The sequence below is a fragment of the Ursus arctos genome, unplaced genomic scaffold (assembly GCF_023065955.2).
Source record: "Ursus arctos isolate Adak ecotype North America unplaced genomic scaffold, UrsArc2.0 scaffold_17, whole genome shotgun sequence".
In the NCBI taxonomy this organism is placed as follows: domain Eukaryota; kingdom Metazoa; phylum Chordata; class Mammalia; order Carnivora; family Ursidae; genus Ursus; species Ursus arctos.
The window spans coordinates 35301922-35315717 of NW_026622841.1; the positions used below are offsets into that span (position 1 = coordinate 35301922).

At 40.6% G+C, this 13796-nt stretch overlaps 1 protein-coding gene across 3 annotated transcripts in view; it reads left to right on the top strand.

The window, feature by feature from the left end:
- The first annotated feature begins 7178 nt into the window (after window positions 1-7178).
- Window positions 7179-13796, top strand: part of RPRD1A (regulation of nuclear pre-mRNA domain containing 1A) — a 72672-nt gene continuing 66054 nt past the window's right edge. For 2 of the 3 annotated variants that reach the window (XM_044382954.3, XM_026496202.3), the window contains exon 1: window positions 7191-7504. In XM_044382954.3, coding sequence (XP_044238889.1) covers window positions 7354-7504 — 151 coding nt within the window. In that variant the 5' untranslated portion in view covers window positions 7191-7353. Of the gene's footprint in view, window positions 7505-13796 lie in introns of all 3 variants that reach the window. The other variant, XM_044382953.3, reaches the window with a different exon arrangement.

Consider the following 13796-nt stretch of genomic DNA (forward strand, 5'->3'; position numbering starts at 1 on the left):
AAAAGAAAAGAAAAGAAAAGAAAAGAAAAGAAAAGAAAGGAAAAGAAAAGAAAGAAAGGAAAAGAAAAGAAAAGAAAAGAAAAGAAAAGAAAAGAAAATCATTAGGAAGGGTCACCTGGGTAGCACAGTCGGTAAAGCGTCCAGCTCTTGATTGCAGCTCAGGTCATGATCTCAGGGTCATGAGATCCAGCCACGCATCAGGCTCTGTGCTGGTCATGGAGCCTGCTTAAGATTCTCTCTCTCCCTCTGCCCCTCCCCTTGTTCACGTGCACGTGTGCACACATACACACTCTCTCTCTCCAAAAAAAAAAAGATAAAAAGAAAAATATGAAGAAAAGGAACTTATAGGGATTGTGCTCAAGAGGTATCAGGTATCTTAAATCAAAAGAGAGGAAGAAAAATTACTAAAAAATAAAGAACAGGGGCACCTGGCTGGCTCAGTCGGTAGAGCATGCGACTCTTGATCTCGGGGTCATGACTTCAAGCCCCACATTGAGTGTAGAGATTACTGAATAAGAAAGAAAGAAAGAAAGAAAGAAAGAAAGAAAGAAAGAAAGAAAGAAAGAAAGAAAGAAAGAAAGAAGGAAAAGAAAAGAAAGAAAGAAAGAAAGAAAGAAAGAAAGAAAGAAAGAAAGAAAGAAAGAAAGAAAGAAGGAAAGAAAGAAAGAAAGAAAGAAAGAAAGGGCGGGCAATAGAATGCATATTAAAGCATGATAATCTTTGGTTCCAGGTATTTGGATCTAGTTCTGTGGGTCTTGGGTCAGAGCTGCGTACTCCATGCAGTTGTAAAGTTGGTTTGAAGACCTTGGGTGGATGCTTTTCCTATCTGTAGTTTTCTACTTCTGGAGGATTCCTGACTCACCACATAAGGGTCTTTAGCTGGAATAGTCTTGTAGTATATGGTGATTTCAAAACACGTCTGCAAGTTGTTGGCACTCCTCCCATCAAGAGGTGAAGTCTATGTCCCTACCCCCACAAACTTGGGGGGGGGGTGACTCTCTCATCTAATAGAATAAGATGGAAGCCATGTTGTGTGACTTCCAGTTGCCCCTGGGACACTCACTCTAGGAGGCTTCAGCAATCATGGAAGGGATCTGCCTACCCTGAGGCTGCCATGTGGAGAGAGAGTGGGAAGGAGAGAGGGAAGGAGAGAGAGAGACATTGAGAGAGAGATGGTCTAAGGGGCCCCAGCTGTTTCACCTCCCAATTGTCTGAGTCTTCCCAGCCTAGACACCAAACATATGAGTGATGAAGCCTTCAGGGTAACTCTAGCCACGGTCTGGCTATAACCTCATGTGAGACTCTGAATGAGAACTATCTAGCTGAGCCCAGTTGATTCCCCAGATTTTTGAGCAAAATAAAATGATTTTTATTGCTTGAAGTCCATGTTTTAAGGCGATTTGTTATGCTTCCAGAAATACCATGAACACAATGAATTGAGTGTGGCTTGTGTCTCTCTAATTGGGAGAGTTGAGTCCAAGGATTAACACCTTGGGTTTTTACTGCTCTGTAAGTTGGTAACAGCACTTGCTAACGTCCTTCCCATTGAAGTTATTCTCTGATTTCCTTCAGAACTTAAAAGCTCTTGGTCTAAGATCAGGTAGAAGCAGATTAGGTGGCTGGTATAGACAGTGGCAGTTCATGATATTAGCGATAAGACTAAACAGCTTTCCCTAACTTATCATATTTAGTACCATTATCAGAATACGGGAGAGTAGGATACTCTATTGGGAATTAATTTATGATTATTCTGAGAATAGTAAATAATCTCCAGGGCCTTTAATTTAGTTCATAAGCTATTGTACATTCTGTCAGCCAACAGGAATATTTAAACCTGGAAACCTATAAGTAAAATCTTTTGTAGGCTATTTTTGTACAGTCTTTGTACATAAACATTAGTATGGTTCTTTTTATTTTACTTTTCTTTTAAAGTAATCTCTATGCCCAATGCAAGGCTCTGAGTCACAACCCCGAGATCAAGAGTCACATGCTCTACCAACGGAGCCAGCCAGGTGCCCCTAGTATGCTTTTTTTATTCTGAGAAGTACATCATTGAAACATATCTATATTAATAGTTTCTACATAACTTAACTTAGAAAGACTAAACTCTTTTAGTTTGTAAATTTTCTTTCATCCTAGGTTTGGTAAACATAAAAGCCCTCAAAGCAGTTTTAGATTAATTAAAATTTGGAAAATATGAAATAAACCTAATTATTCCTGTTAGGCTTCCTTTTTTTTTTTTTTTTTTTTTTTTTGGTACTGAGGTAAGATGCACATAACATGGAATTAATTATTTTATTTAAGTTTTTTTTTTTTTTTTTTGTAATCTCTATACCCAACATGGGGCTTAAACTCATGAGTCACATACTCTTCCAACTGAGCCAGCCAGGTGCCCTAGAATTAACTATTCTTAAGTGTAAACTTTAGTGGCTTTTAGTGCATCTATGATGTGCTGCAACCATCACTTCTATCTAGTTCCAAAATTATTTTCATCACTCCAAAAGAAAATCTCCGTTAAACAGTCACTCCCTTGTTCCCCCTCCCCCAGCCCCTAACAACCATTTCTATCTTTGGATTTACCTATTCTGGACATTCCATATAAATTAAATCATGTGCTATGTGACCTTTGTGTCTGGCTTCTTTCACTTAGCATAAGGCTTCTGAGGTTCATCTATCTTCTAGCATGTATTACTACTTCATTCCTTTTTATGGCTTAATAATATGCCACACTGTTTCAATTTCTGTAGCTTTGCAGTAAGTTTTGAAATCAGGAACTGTGAGTTCTCCAACTTTGCTTTTCTTTTTCAAGATTGTTTTGGTTAGGGGCGCCTGGGTGGCACAGCGGTTGGGCGTCTGCCTTCGGCTCAGGGCGTGATCCCCGCATTATGGGATCGAGCCCCACATCAGGCTCTTCTGCTATGAGCCTGCTTCTTCCTCTCCCGCTCCCCCTGCTTGTGTTCCCTCTCTCGCTGGCTGTCTCTATCTCTGTCGAATAAATAAATAAAATCTTTAAAAAAAAAAAAAAAAGATTGTTTTGGTTAGGGGCACCTGGGTGGCTCAGTCAGGTAAGCATCTGCCTTCAGCTCAGGTCGTGGTCCTGGAGTCCCGGGATTGAGTCCCACGTTGGGCTCCCTGCTCGGTGGGGAGCCTGCTTCTCTCTCTCCCACTCCTCTGGCTTGTGCTCTCCACTCTCTTTCTCTCTGTCTCTGTCAAATTAATAAATGAAATCTTTAAAAAAAAGATTGTTTTTGTTATATACCATCCTTTGCAAATTCACATGAATTTTAGGATCAGCTTTCCTATTTCTGTACAAAAGGCCTTTGGGATTTTAACATGGATTGCATTGATTTTGAAGATTACTTTGGGTAATAATTGCCATATTAACCATACAAGTCTTTCAATCCATGAACAAGGTATGTCTACAACTTATTTAGGTCTTTGATTTCTTTCAACAATATTTTGCAGTTTTCAGTGTATACCTGAAAATCTCCTTGGTTACATTTATTCCAGGGTATTTCATTATTTTTTATGTTATTGTAAATGGGATTATTTTACTGATTCCATTTTCAAATTGTTCATTGCTAGTACAGAGACCTACACCTGATTTTTGTGTATTTATCTAGTATCCTGTTATTTTGCTGAGTTAACTTATTAGCTCTAGTGATTTTGTGGATTCCTTAGGATTTTTTTTTTAGGATTTTTTAAATGTATAAGATCATGTCTTCTGCAAACAGAGATCATTTTACCTCCTCCTTTCCAATTTGGATGTCTTGCATTTCTTATTACCTAATTGCTATGGCTAGAACTTCCAGTGTAATGTTGAATAGAAGTGGCAAGAATACATACGCTTGTCTTGTTCCTGACCTTAGGAGGAAAACGTTCAGCCTTAAATCATTGAGTAAAATGTTAGCTATGGGTTTTCCCATACACTTTTTTTTTAAAGATTTTATTTATTTATTTGACAGAGTGAGAGAGCACAAGCAGGGGGAGCGGCAGGGAAAGGGGGAAGGAGAAGCAGACTTTTTGCTGAGCATGGAACCCAATGCAAGTCTTGATCCCAGGACCCTGGGATCATGACCTGAGCTGAAGACGGATGCTTAACCTACTGAGCCACCCAGGTGCCCTCCCATACACTTATTATGTTCAGAAAGTTTCCTTTTATTCCTATTTTGATGAGGGTTTTTTTTTTAACATGAAAGGGTGCTGGATTATTTTTTTCATCAATTGAAATGATCATGAGTATTTTCCTTCATTGTATTAATATGGTGTATGATATTGATTGAATTTTGTATTTGAACCACCCTTGCATTCTCGAGATAAATCCCACTTGGTCATGCATAATCCTCTTAATAGGATGCTGGATTGGGTTTGCTAGTCTTTCGTTCAGGATTTTTGGATCCATATTCATAAGCAATATTAGCCTATAGTCTCTTCTTGCAGTAGGCTTCTTTTTTTAAGTTGAAGGAGCATATCTCTTTGTTACTCAGTGGCTATTCTAGGAAAGCCAAAGATAGTTTATGAAAAAAATATATTATTCTGAATTTCAGGCCTGTATTTGGAAAGACAAAATCAAGAAGTAGTCAGATGATATTATGAAAATAAGTCATAATTATCTAAGGGCAGGGGTGCCTGGGTGGCTCAGTTGGTTAAACACTTGCCTTCGGCTCAGGTCATGATCTCAGGGTCCTGGGACTGAGTCCCAGGTTGGGCTCCCTGCTTGCTGGGGAGGCTGCTTCCCCCTCTGCCCCTCCCCCACCCCCTGCTCATACTCTCTCTCAAATAAATAAATAATCTTTTTAAAAAAATCCAGCATTTTGACATGTGACAAATGACTTATGTATGACAAATCCATGCATTTTGTCATAGTACTATGAGTTCATAAAGAAAGCAGAAAGATAGATACTGTCGCATTCCAAATATTAATATAAACTTCAAGAAAGATAAGTAAAAAACCACAGGAATTCTTATCTTTTGAAAAGTACTGTTCAAGAATTTTGCACCAAGTAGGCATCAGATGTGTTTTTTGTTTGATCATAATTATAGTTTATCATTCCCATTTTTATTTTAGTTTCGTTTTTTTAAGATTTTATTTATTTATTTGACAGGGAGAGACAGCCAGCGAGAGAGGGAACACAAGCGGGGGAGTGGGAGAGGAAGAAGCAGGCTCCCAGCGGAGGAGCCTGATGTGGGGCTCGATTCCAGAACGCCAGGATCACGCCCTGAGCCAAAGGCAGATGCTTAACAACTGCGCCACTCAGGCGCCCCATCATTCCCATTCTTAATGTTACTACGAGGTTCAGAGGATATCTCAAGAGGTGAGATAACTCTCCTCTCTCTTCCTCTCACTCCAATATCTATTTCTGTCTCTTCACACTTCTGTCCCTGTTGTACATCCTTTCGTTTTTCCAATCTGTTTAGTCTAGTTTTTAGCCTGAACTTAGAGTTTAACTTACCTGTCTTCTGACACCTCATTGTATCTTCAACAGTATTCCCTTCCATGAACACTGCAGCCACCAGAATTGCTACAAAATATCTCCCAAATTATGTTTTCACTTGATTCCAATTCTTCATACTCCCTTCTTCTCTACCTCAATTCTACCTGAAATTTAAAGACCACCGTAAATTCCACCTTCTTTTCTTTCCCAACCAGTTCAATGTATGTAAAAAGTTCCTTCCTGTACTCATTTACTGATTTGAATGCCTTATTTAGCACTTACACTACTCATCTGTGTTATTTATAATTATATAGTTTAAATATTCTCTCCCCAGCTAGATTTTGCTCTCAGTGACTCAGGCAAAGCATCAACTCTTCTGTTTGTTTTAGTCCTCAGTCTGATTTGGCTGCTCCTGCTATGGACTTATACAGTATTCTCTACATGTGTGTAACATGGCTTTCCACACAAAGCAGTTAAATCTATATTTATTGACATTGTTACTTATTGCTGTGTTTTCAAAATATTGGTTGTAACTGCATATGCCCTTAGATAATTTTTTTAAAAGATTTTATTTATTTGAGAGAGAGAGAAAGCACCCTAGAGTGCACATGAACAGTAGGGAGGGGCAGAGGGAGAGGGAGGAGACTCCCTGCTGAGCAGGGAGCCCAACGTGGGACTCAATCTCGGGACCCATGACCTGAGCTGAAGGCAGATGCTTAACCAACTGACCCACCCAGGCGCCCCAAAATGCTGGATTAATTATGAGATCTCTGAAATTAATTTTTAATTATATAAGAAATACATGAACCCATTCTTGTAAAAAATGAAAACAATATAAACACAGTTTAAGGGCTCCAATTCTGATCCTGTCTTTGACACCACTATTGATGTAGTGGGTATTCTTCCAGACTTTTTGCCATGCATTTACATACTTATGAATTCATATATAATATACACTTTTATTTTTTAAAGATTTGATTTATTTATTTATTTATTTAGAGCGAGCATGAGCAGGGGGAGAGGCAGAGAGAGAGAGAGAGAGAATCCCAAGCAGGCTCCTCGGTGAGCAGGGAGCCCAGCGGGGGTGGGACTGGGGGGGTGGCTCAAACCCACAACCCTGAGATCACGACCTGAGCCAAAATTAAGAGTCTGAGGCTCAACCGACTGAGCCACCCAAGTGCGCCACAATCTAGACTTTTATAAAACAAATGTTATACTCTATTTTTCACTCTGAAACTTAAAATAATTCTTCAATCCACCACTGGATTTATTAATCTTTTAAACTACTACATGTATTCTATAATATGCAGTATCACAATTAATCTAGCCATTTACCTTCTGTGAATGTCCCAGGTCTTTAGGGTTAGTGAGCCGGACCGAACAGCTAGCATACAGTTCCTTGTGCAAACGTGCTGCTATTTCCCTGGCACTGATGGCAATTAGCCAAATTGCAGGGTCACTGGGAAGGTGCAATTTTAAAATGTCAAATAGTCAAATAGTCTTCCAAATTGGCTGTACCAATTTACAACGTCGATGTAGAGATTTTCAATCACTCCTTTTTCAGCAGATAGTTTTACCCTAGAAGGGGGCAGGCTGGGCAAACCCCACCCCTCCCCTGGCTAAAAACCCGGCGGCACGCCCCCGTGTGCCTCCCTTGTGCCAGTTTTGGCCCCGCCCTTTCGCTAAGAGGTCCCGCCGCCTGGCCTCGCCTCTTCCGAGGGCGGGGCGTGGGTGGGCCCTGACGTCACTGCCGGCCAGACGCCATCTTGCTGGTTTGCAGCCGGTCTTGGATGTGGCGGCAGCCGTGGTAAAGGCGTGGGGAAGGGTGGGGTGAGGGGGCGAGGCCGCGGCGCGGGCGGCTAAACTCTCCTCCCCTCAGCCCCACCGCGTGGGACTGCGTGAACGCTGTGTCGGAGGGATGTCAGCCTTCTCTGAGGCGGCGCTGGAGAAGAAGCTGTCGGAGTTGAGCAACTCGCAGCAGAGCGTGCAGACCTTGTCCCTGTGGCTCATCCACCACCGCAAACACTCGCGGCCCATCGTCACCGTGTGGGAGCGGGAGCTGCGTAAAGGTGAGTCGGTCCGCCACCCGGCCTGTTCCCTGGTGCCGCCGGGCCCCCCTCCCTGCTAGCCCCATTCCCCCAGCGACCCCAGCTCCGTGCTGCTCGGCACCACCCTACCCGGCGCCCCCGGCTCCCTGGCGTCGGTAGTCCACGGGCTAGGAGGAACGGCGTGCACCGCTCTTCCCGCAGCCTCTGCGCTTGTAGTAGGTATTATTGCATAGGGAATGAAGGATTAAAAACAACAAAAAAACCCCCACACAACCCTCTGATTTAACACAGAGGCAGTAGTCAAGGGCTGAGGACCCTGTCCCTGATTAGGGCCTGAAATTCTGGCAGTCAGGTTTGGGGTTTTTTTGTTTTGTTTTGTTTTTTCATTCTGTAGATCATAATGGAGGATAGGGGTGGAAAAGGGAAGTGGAAAGGAAAAAAGATTGGTATGGGGATGGGAGTTAATACCATCATTTCTATAACACATCAACTCAATCTTGTAAAATTAATAGTGGAATCAGAGTTTTGGAATTGGGGAATCTAAAATTGTATCCATGCATGATGCAGTGGAAGAATTTGTAGATTTTAGAGGACTAGGATTCGGCGAATTTATTAATGTCTGGATTGCAGTTGCCTCACCTCAAAATGAAGGTGTTAGATTGAGTGATATAAAGTCCTTTCTTGCTCTGTGATTATATACTTCTAGGGCAGCGTGCTTGTTTTGCAAAACATTAGGGCTCCTGTAAATAAAGTTAACTTTTATGAGCAGTATGTGCTCTCACTAAAATATTCAGAATCATTTCACTTCTGTAGAGCAGCTTTATCTGTAAGAACTGATTGTATGTCAGTGTGACTAAAAATTAAAAAAAAAATCATTTGGTTAGGGTCTGGGTTTGCACCTTAATTCTTAATTCATTGGGTAGGGAGAATGGGCACTCCTTGTTATTGTTGCAGACATCCTGGTGTATCAATGTGATGGTTATTTATTAGTTAGGGGTTTTAACAACTGTTATTAATCAAAATAGATGCTTGTTTACAGACCCATATGACATCTGTATGATGTGTTAATATGAGAGCTAAAATGTGTCATTGGCTATAGGGAATGGAGAACTGTCCTTGTGTATTTGTTTGTGGTTAATCTCTTAGGAGAAATTGACTTAGAGCCTTGTTTCTCAGTTCATATATAAGTGTATGTGTGTTGGCGCCCAAGGAGGAATTCATCTCCTGTGAGTGGTCAGAAAGGTTTGAGAAACCTAGTTATAAAAGTGAACTTTGAAAAGGCAGTAATTGTCTTTGCTCCTATACTTTAGTAGATTTCAAAATAAGCAAAAGGCTTGTACTTTTGGGGGGAGGGGATTTTAGAAACACATATAATCAATAAAGGATTGGTACCCAGACTATTTTAAGAACTACCACAGATCAATAGAAAAATAGCAATACCGGTAAAGGCATTTCACATGAGAGGAAACCTGAAAGGCCAATAAATGATACTTAATCAGGAAAAAATAAACCAATGATGTACCACTTTATACCCTTCAGTTTGCAAAAGTAAAAAAGTATGACAATATCAAGAATCAGTGAGGATGAGGAGAGACAGGAACTCTCATAGACTACTGGTTGGGAGTGTAAAAAGGAGATCAACTTAGTGACCTCTAATGAAATTGAAGGTACATAGTGTTTGACCTAGCAGTTTTCCTTCTAGGAATGTATCCTAGAAACTAGTACCTGTGCTCAAGAAATTATATTTATTGCAGCTTCTTAGTAACAAAATTAGAAACCGCTTAAACATCTCATTAGTTGAGAGTATGAACAAATATATTGTAATATTCATAGAATATAATACTGACCAGCAGTTGTCATGAAACAACATGACTGAATTAGAAAACAACAAACAAGCAAAATGATGGGCCAAGAAAGCAAGGTGCAGACCAAAATGCCATTTGGTAAAGTTTGAAAACATGTAAAAACAATAGTCTCTTGTTCACAGATACCTGTAGTTACAGTTAAAACATGCATAGTGATGATTAACATCATATTGCAAAATAGTGGTTACCATAAGGAAGAGAGGAAGTGAAAATGGATCTGTGTTATCTTATATTTCATATATTTTTTGAAAAATTTGATACACGTGGGAAAATGATAAGATGTGCTATTTGCTGGGTTTGGAGGCATTTCTATACATTGAAATGCTTCATAATTAGAAAAAATTAAAGGCATATAAATAGATGCTTTAGGAGGAGAGTGGTATTGGGTGATGACATGAGGGTGGTAGTCGTGGTGGTGATGGTCATGCTGCTGCTGCAGTTTTGTTTGGTCTTGGATTATCTGCCAAAAGTTTCCTTTCCTTGACATGACTGTACCTTTGTAGGACACAGTCTTTGTGTTCCCCCACCCTCACCTCTGCAGTTCTGCTCCTCGGCTGGGATCCTGTATTGCCTGTAGCATAATGATAATGAGAATAATATACTGAGTATCAGGCATTGTTTTAGCCATCTTACTGTGATTTCGTGAATCCTCACATTATCTCTACAAAATAAGTGTTTATAAAACAAATTGATCAAACTTAAAGAAGTAAATGAGTAAAATCATTTGAATGTTTTATATTAAGTTTGGCATTCTTTAGTTTCTTGAAATGTTTAAAGAAGACAAAAATGTGACACTACTAGGAAAAATTACTGTTCAGAATAGAAGAATGAATAGGTAAAATGATAATGTCACACATGGTAATCATTCAGTTTTGAAGATTTCCTTTCTTGTTCTACCTTCCTTATTTTTGTCTCCTTTAAAGAAAGAGAATTTCTGGAGTGGGGACAAGAAAAAGAGAATTTCTGTTTAGAGGAATATACCCCAAGGCCTTTATGAAGACTAAAGTAGCTATAATTTCCCTGAGAAATGCAATAGAGTGTAACCAAAAACGTAAGTCAGGATTTTGTTGTTTCGTAACATCTCTTAAAAAAAATTTTTTTTTAAGATTTTATTTGAGAGAGAGAGAGAGAGGAAGATCAGGAGCAGGATGGAGGGGTAGAGGGAGAAGCAAACTCCCGCTGAGCAGGGAGCCCTATGTGGGCCTCAGTCCCAGCAGCGTGGGACCTGGAATCATGACCTGAACCAAAGGCAGATGCTTAACTGACTGAGCCACCTAGGTGCCCTGCAACAACTTTATTGAGATATAATTAACATATCACACAATTCACTCATTTAAAGTATACAGTTCAGTGGTTTTTAGTGTATCATATAGTTGTGAGTCTGCCACCACAATCAATTTTAGAGTGTTTTCATCACCCAAAAAGAAACTGCCTTTTAACCATCATCCCCCAACCCCTTCCACCTTCCCCAGCCCTAGGCAACCATTAATTTACTTTGTCTCTATAGATTTGCCTATTCTTAGCATTTCATTAAATGGAAGCATACAGTAGCACTCTTTTGTGATTGACTTCTTTTTTTTTTTTTTTTAAAGATTTTTTATTTATTTGACAGAGAGACAGCCAGCGAGAGAGGGAGTACAAGCAGGGGGAGTGGGAGAGGAAGAAGCAGGCTTCCAGTGGAGGAGCCTGATGTGGGGCTCGATCCCAGAACGCCAGGATCACGCCCTGAGCTGAAGGCTCAGGTTAACGACTGAGCCACCCAGGCGCCCCTTGTGATTGACTTCTTTGGTTAGCATAATGTTTTCCAGGCTCATCCATGTTGTAGCATTTATCAGTATCTTATTCCCCTCCCCTTTTTTTTTAAGATTTATTTATTGTAGAGGGTGGGTGGGAGGGGCGGAGGGAGAGAGACAGAAAGACAGACAGTCTTAAGCAGATGCTGAGCGGAGCCTGGAGCCCGATGCGGGGCTGGATCTCATGACCTTGAGATCACAACCTGAGCCAAGACCAGGAATCTGATGCTTAACCAACTGCTCAACCCAGGAGCCCCAGTACTTCATTCTTTTTTATGGCCAAATAATAATCCATTTTATGAATTGTTTTATTCATCAGTTGATAGACATTTGGGTTGTTTCCACGTTTTGCTATTATGGGTAATGGTGCTATGGACATTTGCGTACAAGTTTTTGTGTGGCTATGTTTTCAAATTTTTTTTTGGAGGTATACCTACGGGCAGAATTGCTAGGTCGTATAAGAACTCTATGTATAACCTTTTGAAGAACTGCCAGACTTTTTTCCACAGTAACTGTATCATTCATTCCTACCAGTAGTGTATGAGGATCCAATTTTTCTACATCTCTGCCAACACTTGTGTTATCTGTCTTTTTGATTATAGCCCCCTATTGGGTGTAAATTGGTGTATGATTGTGATTTTCATTTACATTTCCCTTTGACTAAGGATGTTGAGCATATTTTCATGTGCTTATTGGCCATTTGTATGTTGTCTTGGGAGAAATGTTTGTTCAGATCCCCCTCACCCCCCTTTCTTAAAGTAGGCCCCACACCCAGCCTGGAGCCCAGTGTGGAGCTTGAACTCACCAACCTAAGATCAAGACCTGAGCTGAGATCAAGAGTTGGACACTTAACCTACTGAGCCACCCAGGCACCCTGATCCTTACCCATTTTCAAATTGGGTTGTCTTTTTATTAATTGAGTTGTAAGTGTTCTTTATGTATTCTGGATACGAGTCCCTTATCACATCCATGACTTGCAAATATTTTCTCTCATTCAGTGGCTGTTTCTTGACTCTCTTACCTACTGTCTTTTGAACACAGTTATTTTAATCTCTGACTCAAGATTGGGGCTGAATTATAAAACTATTAACATATATCACTAATTAAATTATATATTGCATTCATTGCTATGGAAATCATGACCATGAACATACCAGAATTTACAAAACAACACTGATATTTGGGCTCTTTTCTACACAGAAACACAGCAAAATTGGGCTCATTTGGTTGAGTGTCTGACTCTTGGTTTTGGCTGAGATCGTGATCTTGCTGTTATGGGATAGAACCCCACATCAGACTCTGTGCTCAGCACCGAGTCTTCTTCAGCTTCTCTCTCCCTCTTATTCCTGCTCACTAGCTCTCTCTCTCTCTCTAAAAATAAAATCTTTATTATTTTTTTAAAGATTTTATTTATTTGACAGCACGTACAAGTGGGGAAGCAGCAGAGGAAGAGGGAGAAGCAGGCTCTCTGCTGAGCAGGGAGCCCAATGTGGGGCTCGATCCCAGGAACCTGGGATCATGACCTGAGCTGAAGGCAGATGATTAACCAACTGAACCACCCAGGTGCCCCTAAATAAAATCTTTTTTTTTTTTAATTTATTTATTTGACAGAGATAGAGACAGCCAGCGAGAGAGAGAACACAAGCAGGGGGAGTGGGAGAGGAAGAAGCAGGCTCATAGCGGAGGAGCCTGATATGGGGCTCGATCCCATAATGCCAGGACCACGCCCTGAGCTGAAGGCAGACGCCCAACCGCTGTGCCACCCAGGCGCCCCCCTAAATAAAATCTTTAAAAAAAATTAAGGACCTCAGATCTTTCGTTTATGTGGGTTTTTTTTTTTTTTTTAAAGATTTTATTTATTTATTTGACAGAGACAGCCAGCTAGAGAGGGAATACAAGCAGGGGGAGTGGGAGAGGAAGAAGCAGGCTCATAGCAGAGGAACCTGATGTGGGGCTCGATCCCATAATGCCGGGATCACGCCCTGAGCCGAAGGCAGATGCTTAACGACTGCGCCACCCAGGTGCCCCTCGTTTATGTGGGTTTTAATATCTAGTTACAGTTACATTAGAAACGAAAACATTTTTCTTTCTTTCTTTCTTTTTCTTTCTTTCTTTCTTTTAAAGAATTAATTTATTTGAGAGAGAGAGTGTGTGCATGAGAGAGCAAGCGCAAGCAGGGGGAGGGGTAAGGGGAGAGGGAAAAGCATGGTCCCTGCTGAGCAGGTAGCCAGATGTGGGGCTCCCTCCCAGGACCCTGGGGTCATGACCTGAGCTGAAGGCAGACACTTAATGGACTGAGCCACTCAGGTGCCCAAAAATGAAAACAATTAAAATATTTACTTAATAATTACTTATTTTAAAACTAGAATGCTAAATTGATTTCATGTTAATGTAAAGTAACATAATGAAAGGTAACTATTTCCTAAAAATATTAGGGAAAGGAGTGACTTACATTTTTTCAAATCTTCGTATCTGTCTTACTTGAAGCCAGCTGGATTCTCATGTCTGCCTTTGCATTTAGTCTTGCTGTATTATGTATCACATGACATGGAATATACCACTCTACACGTGTGGGAGAACTAGAATGAAAAAGGCAAATAGTGTAAAAAAAAAAAAAAAAGGCAAATAATGTCTTGGTGGTATTGTGAAAATAGT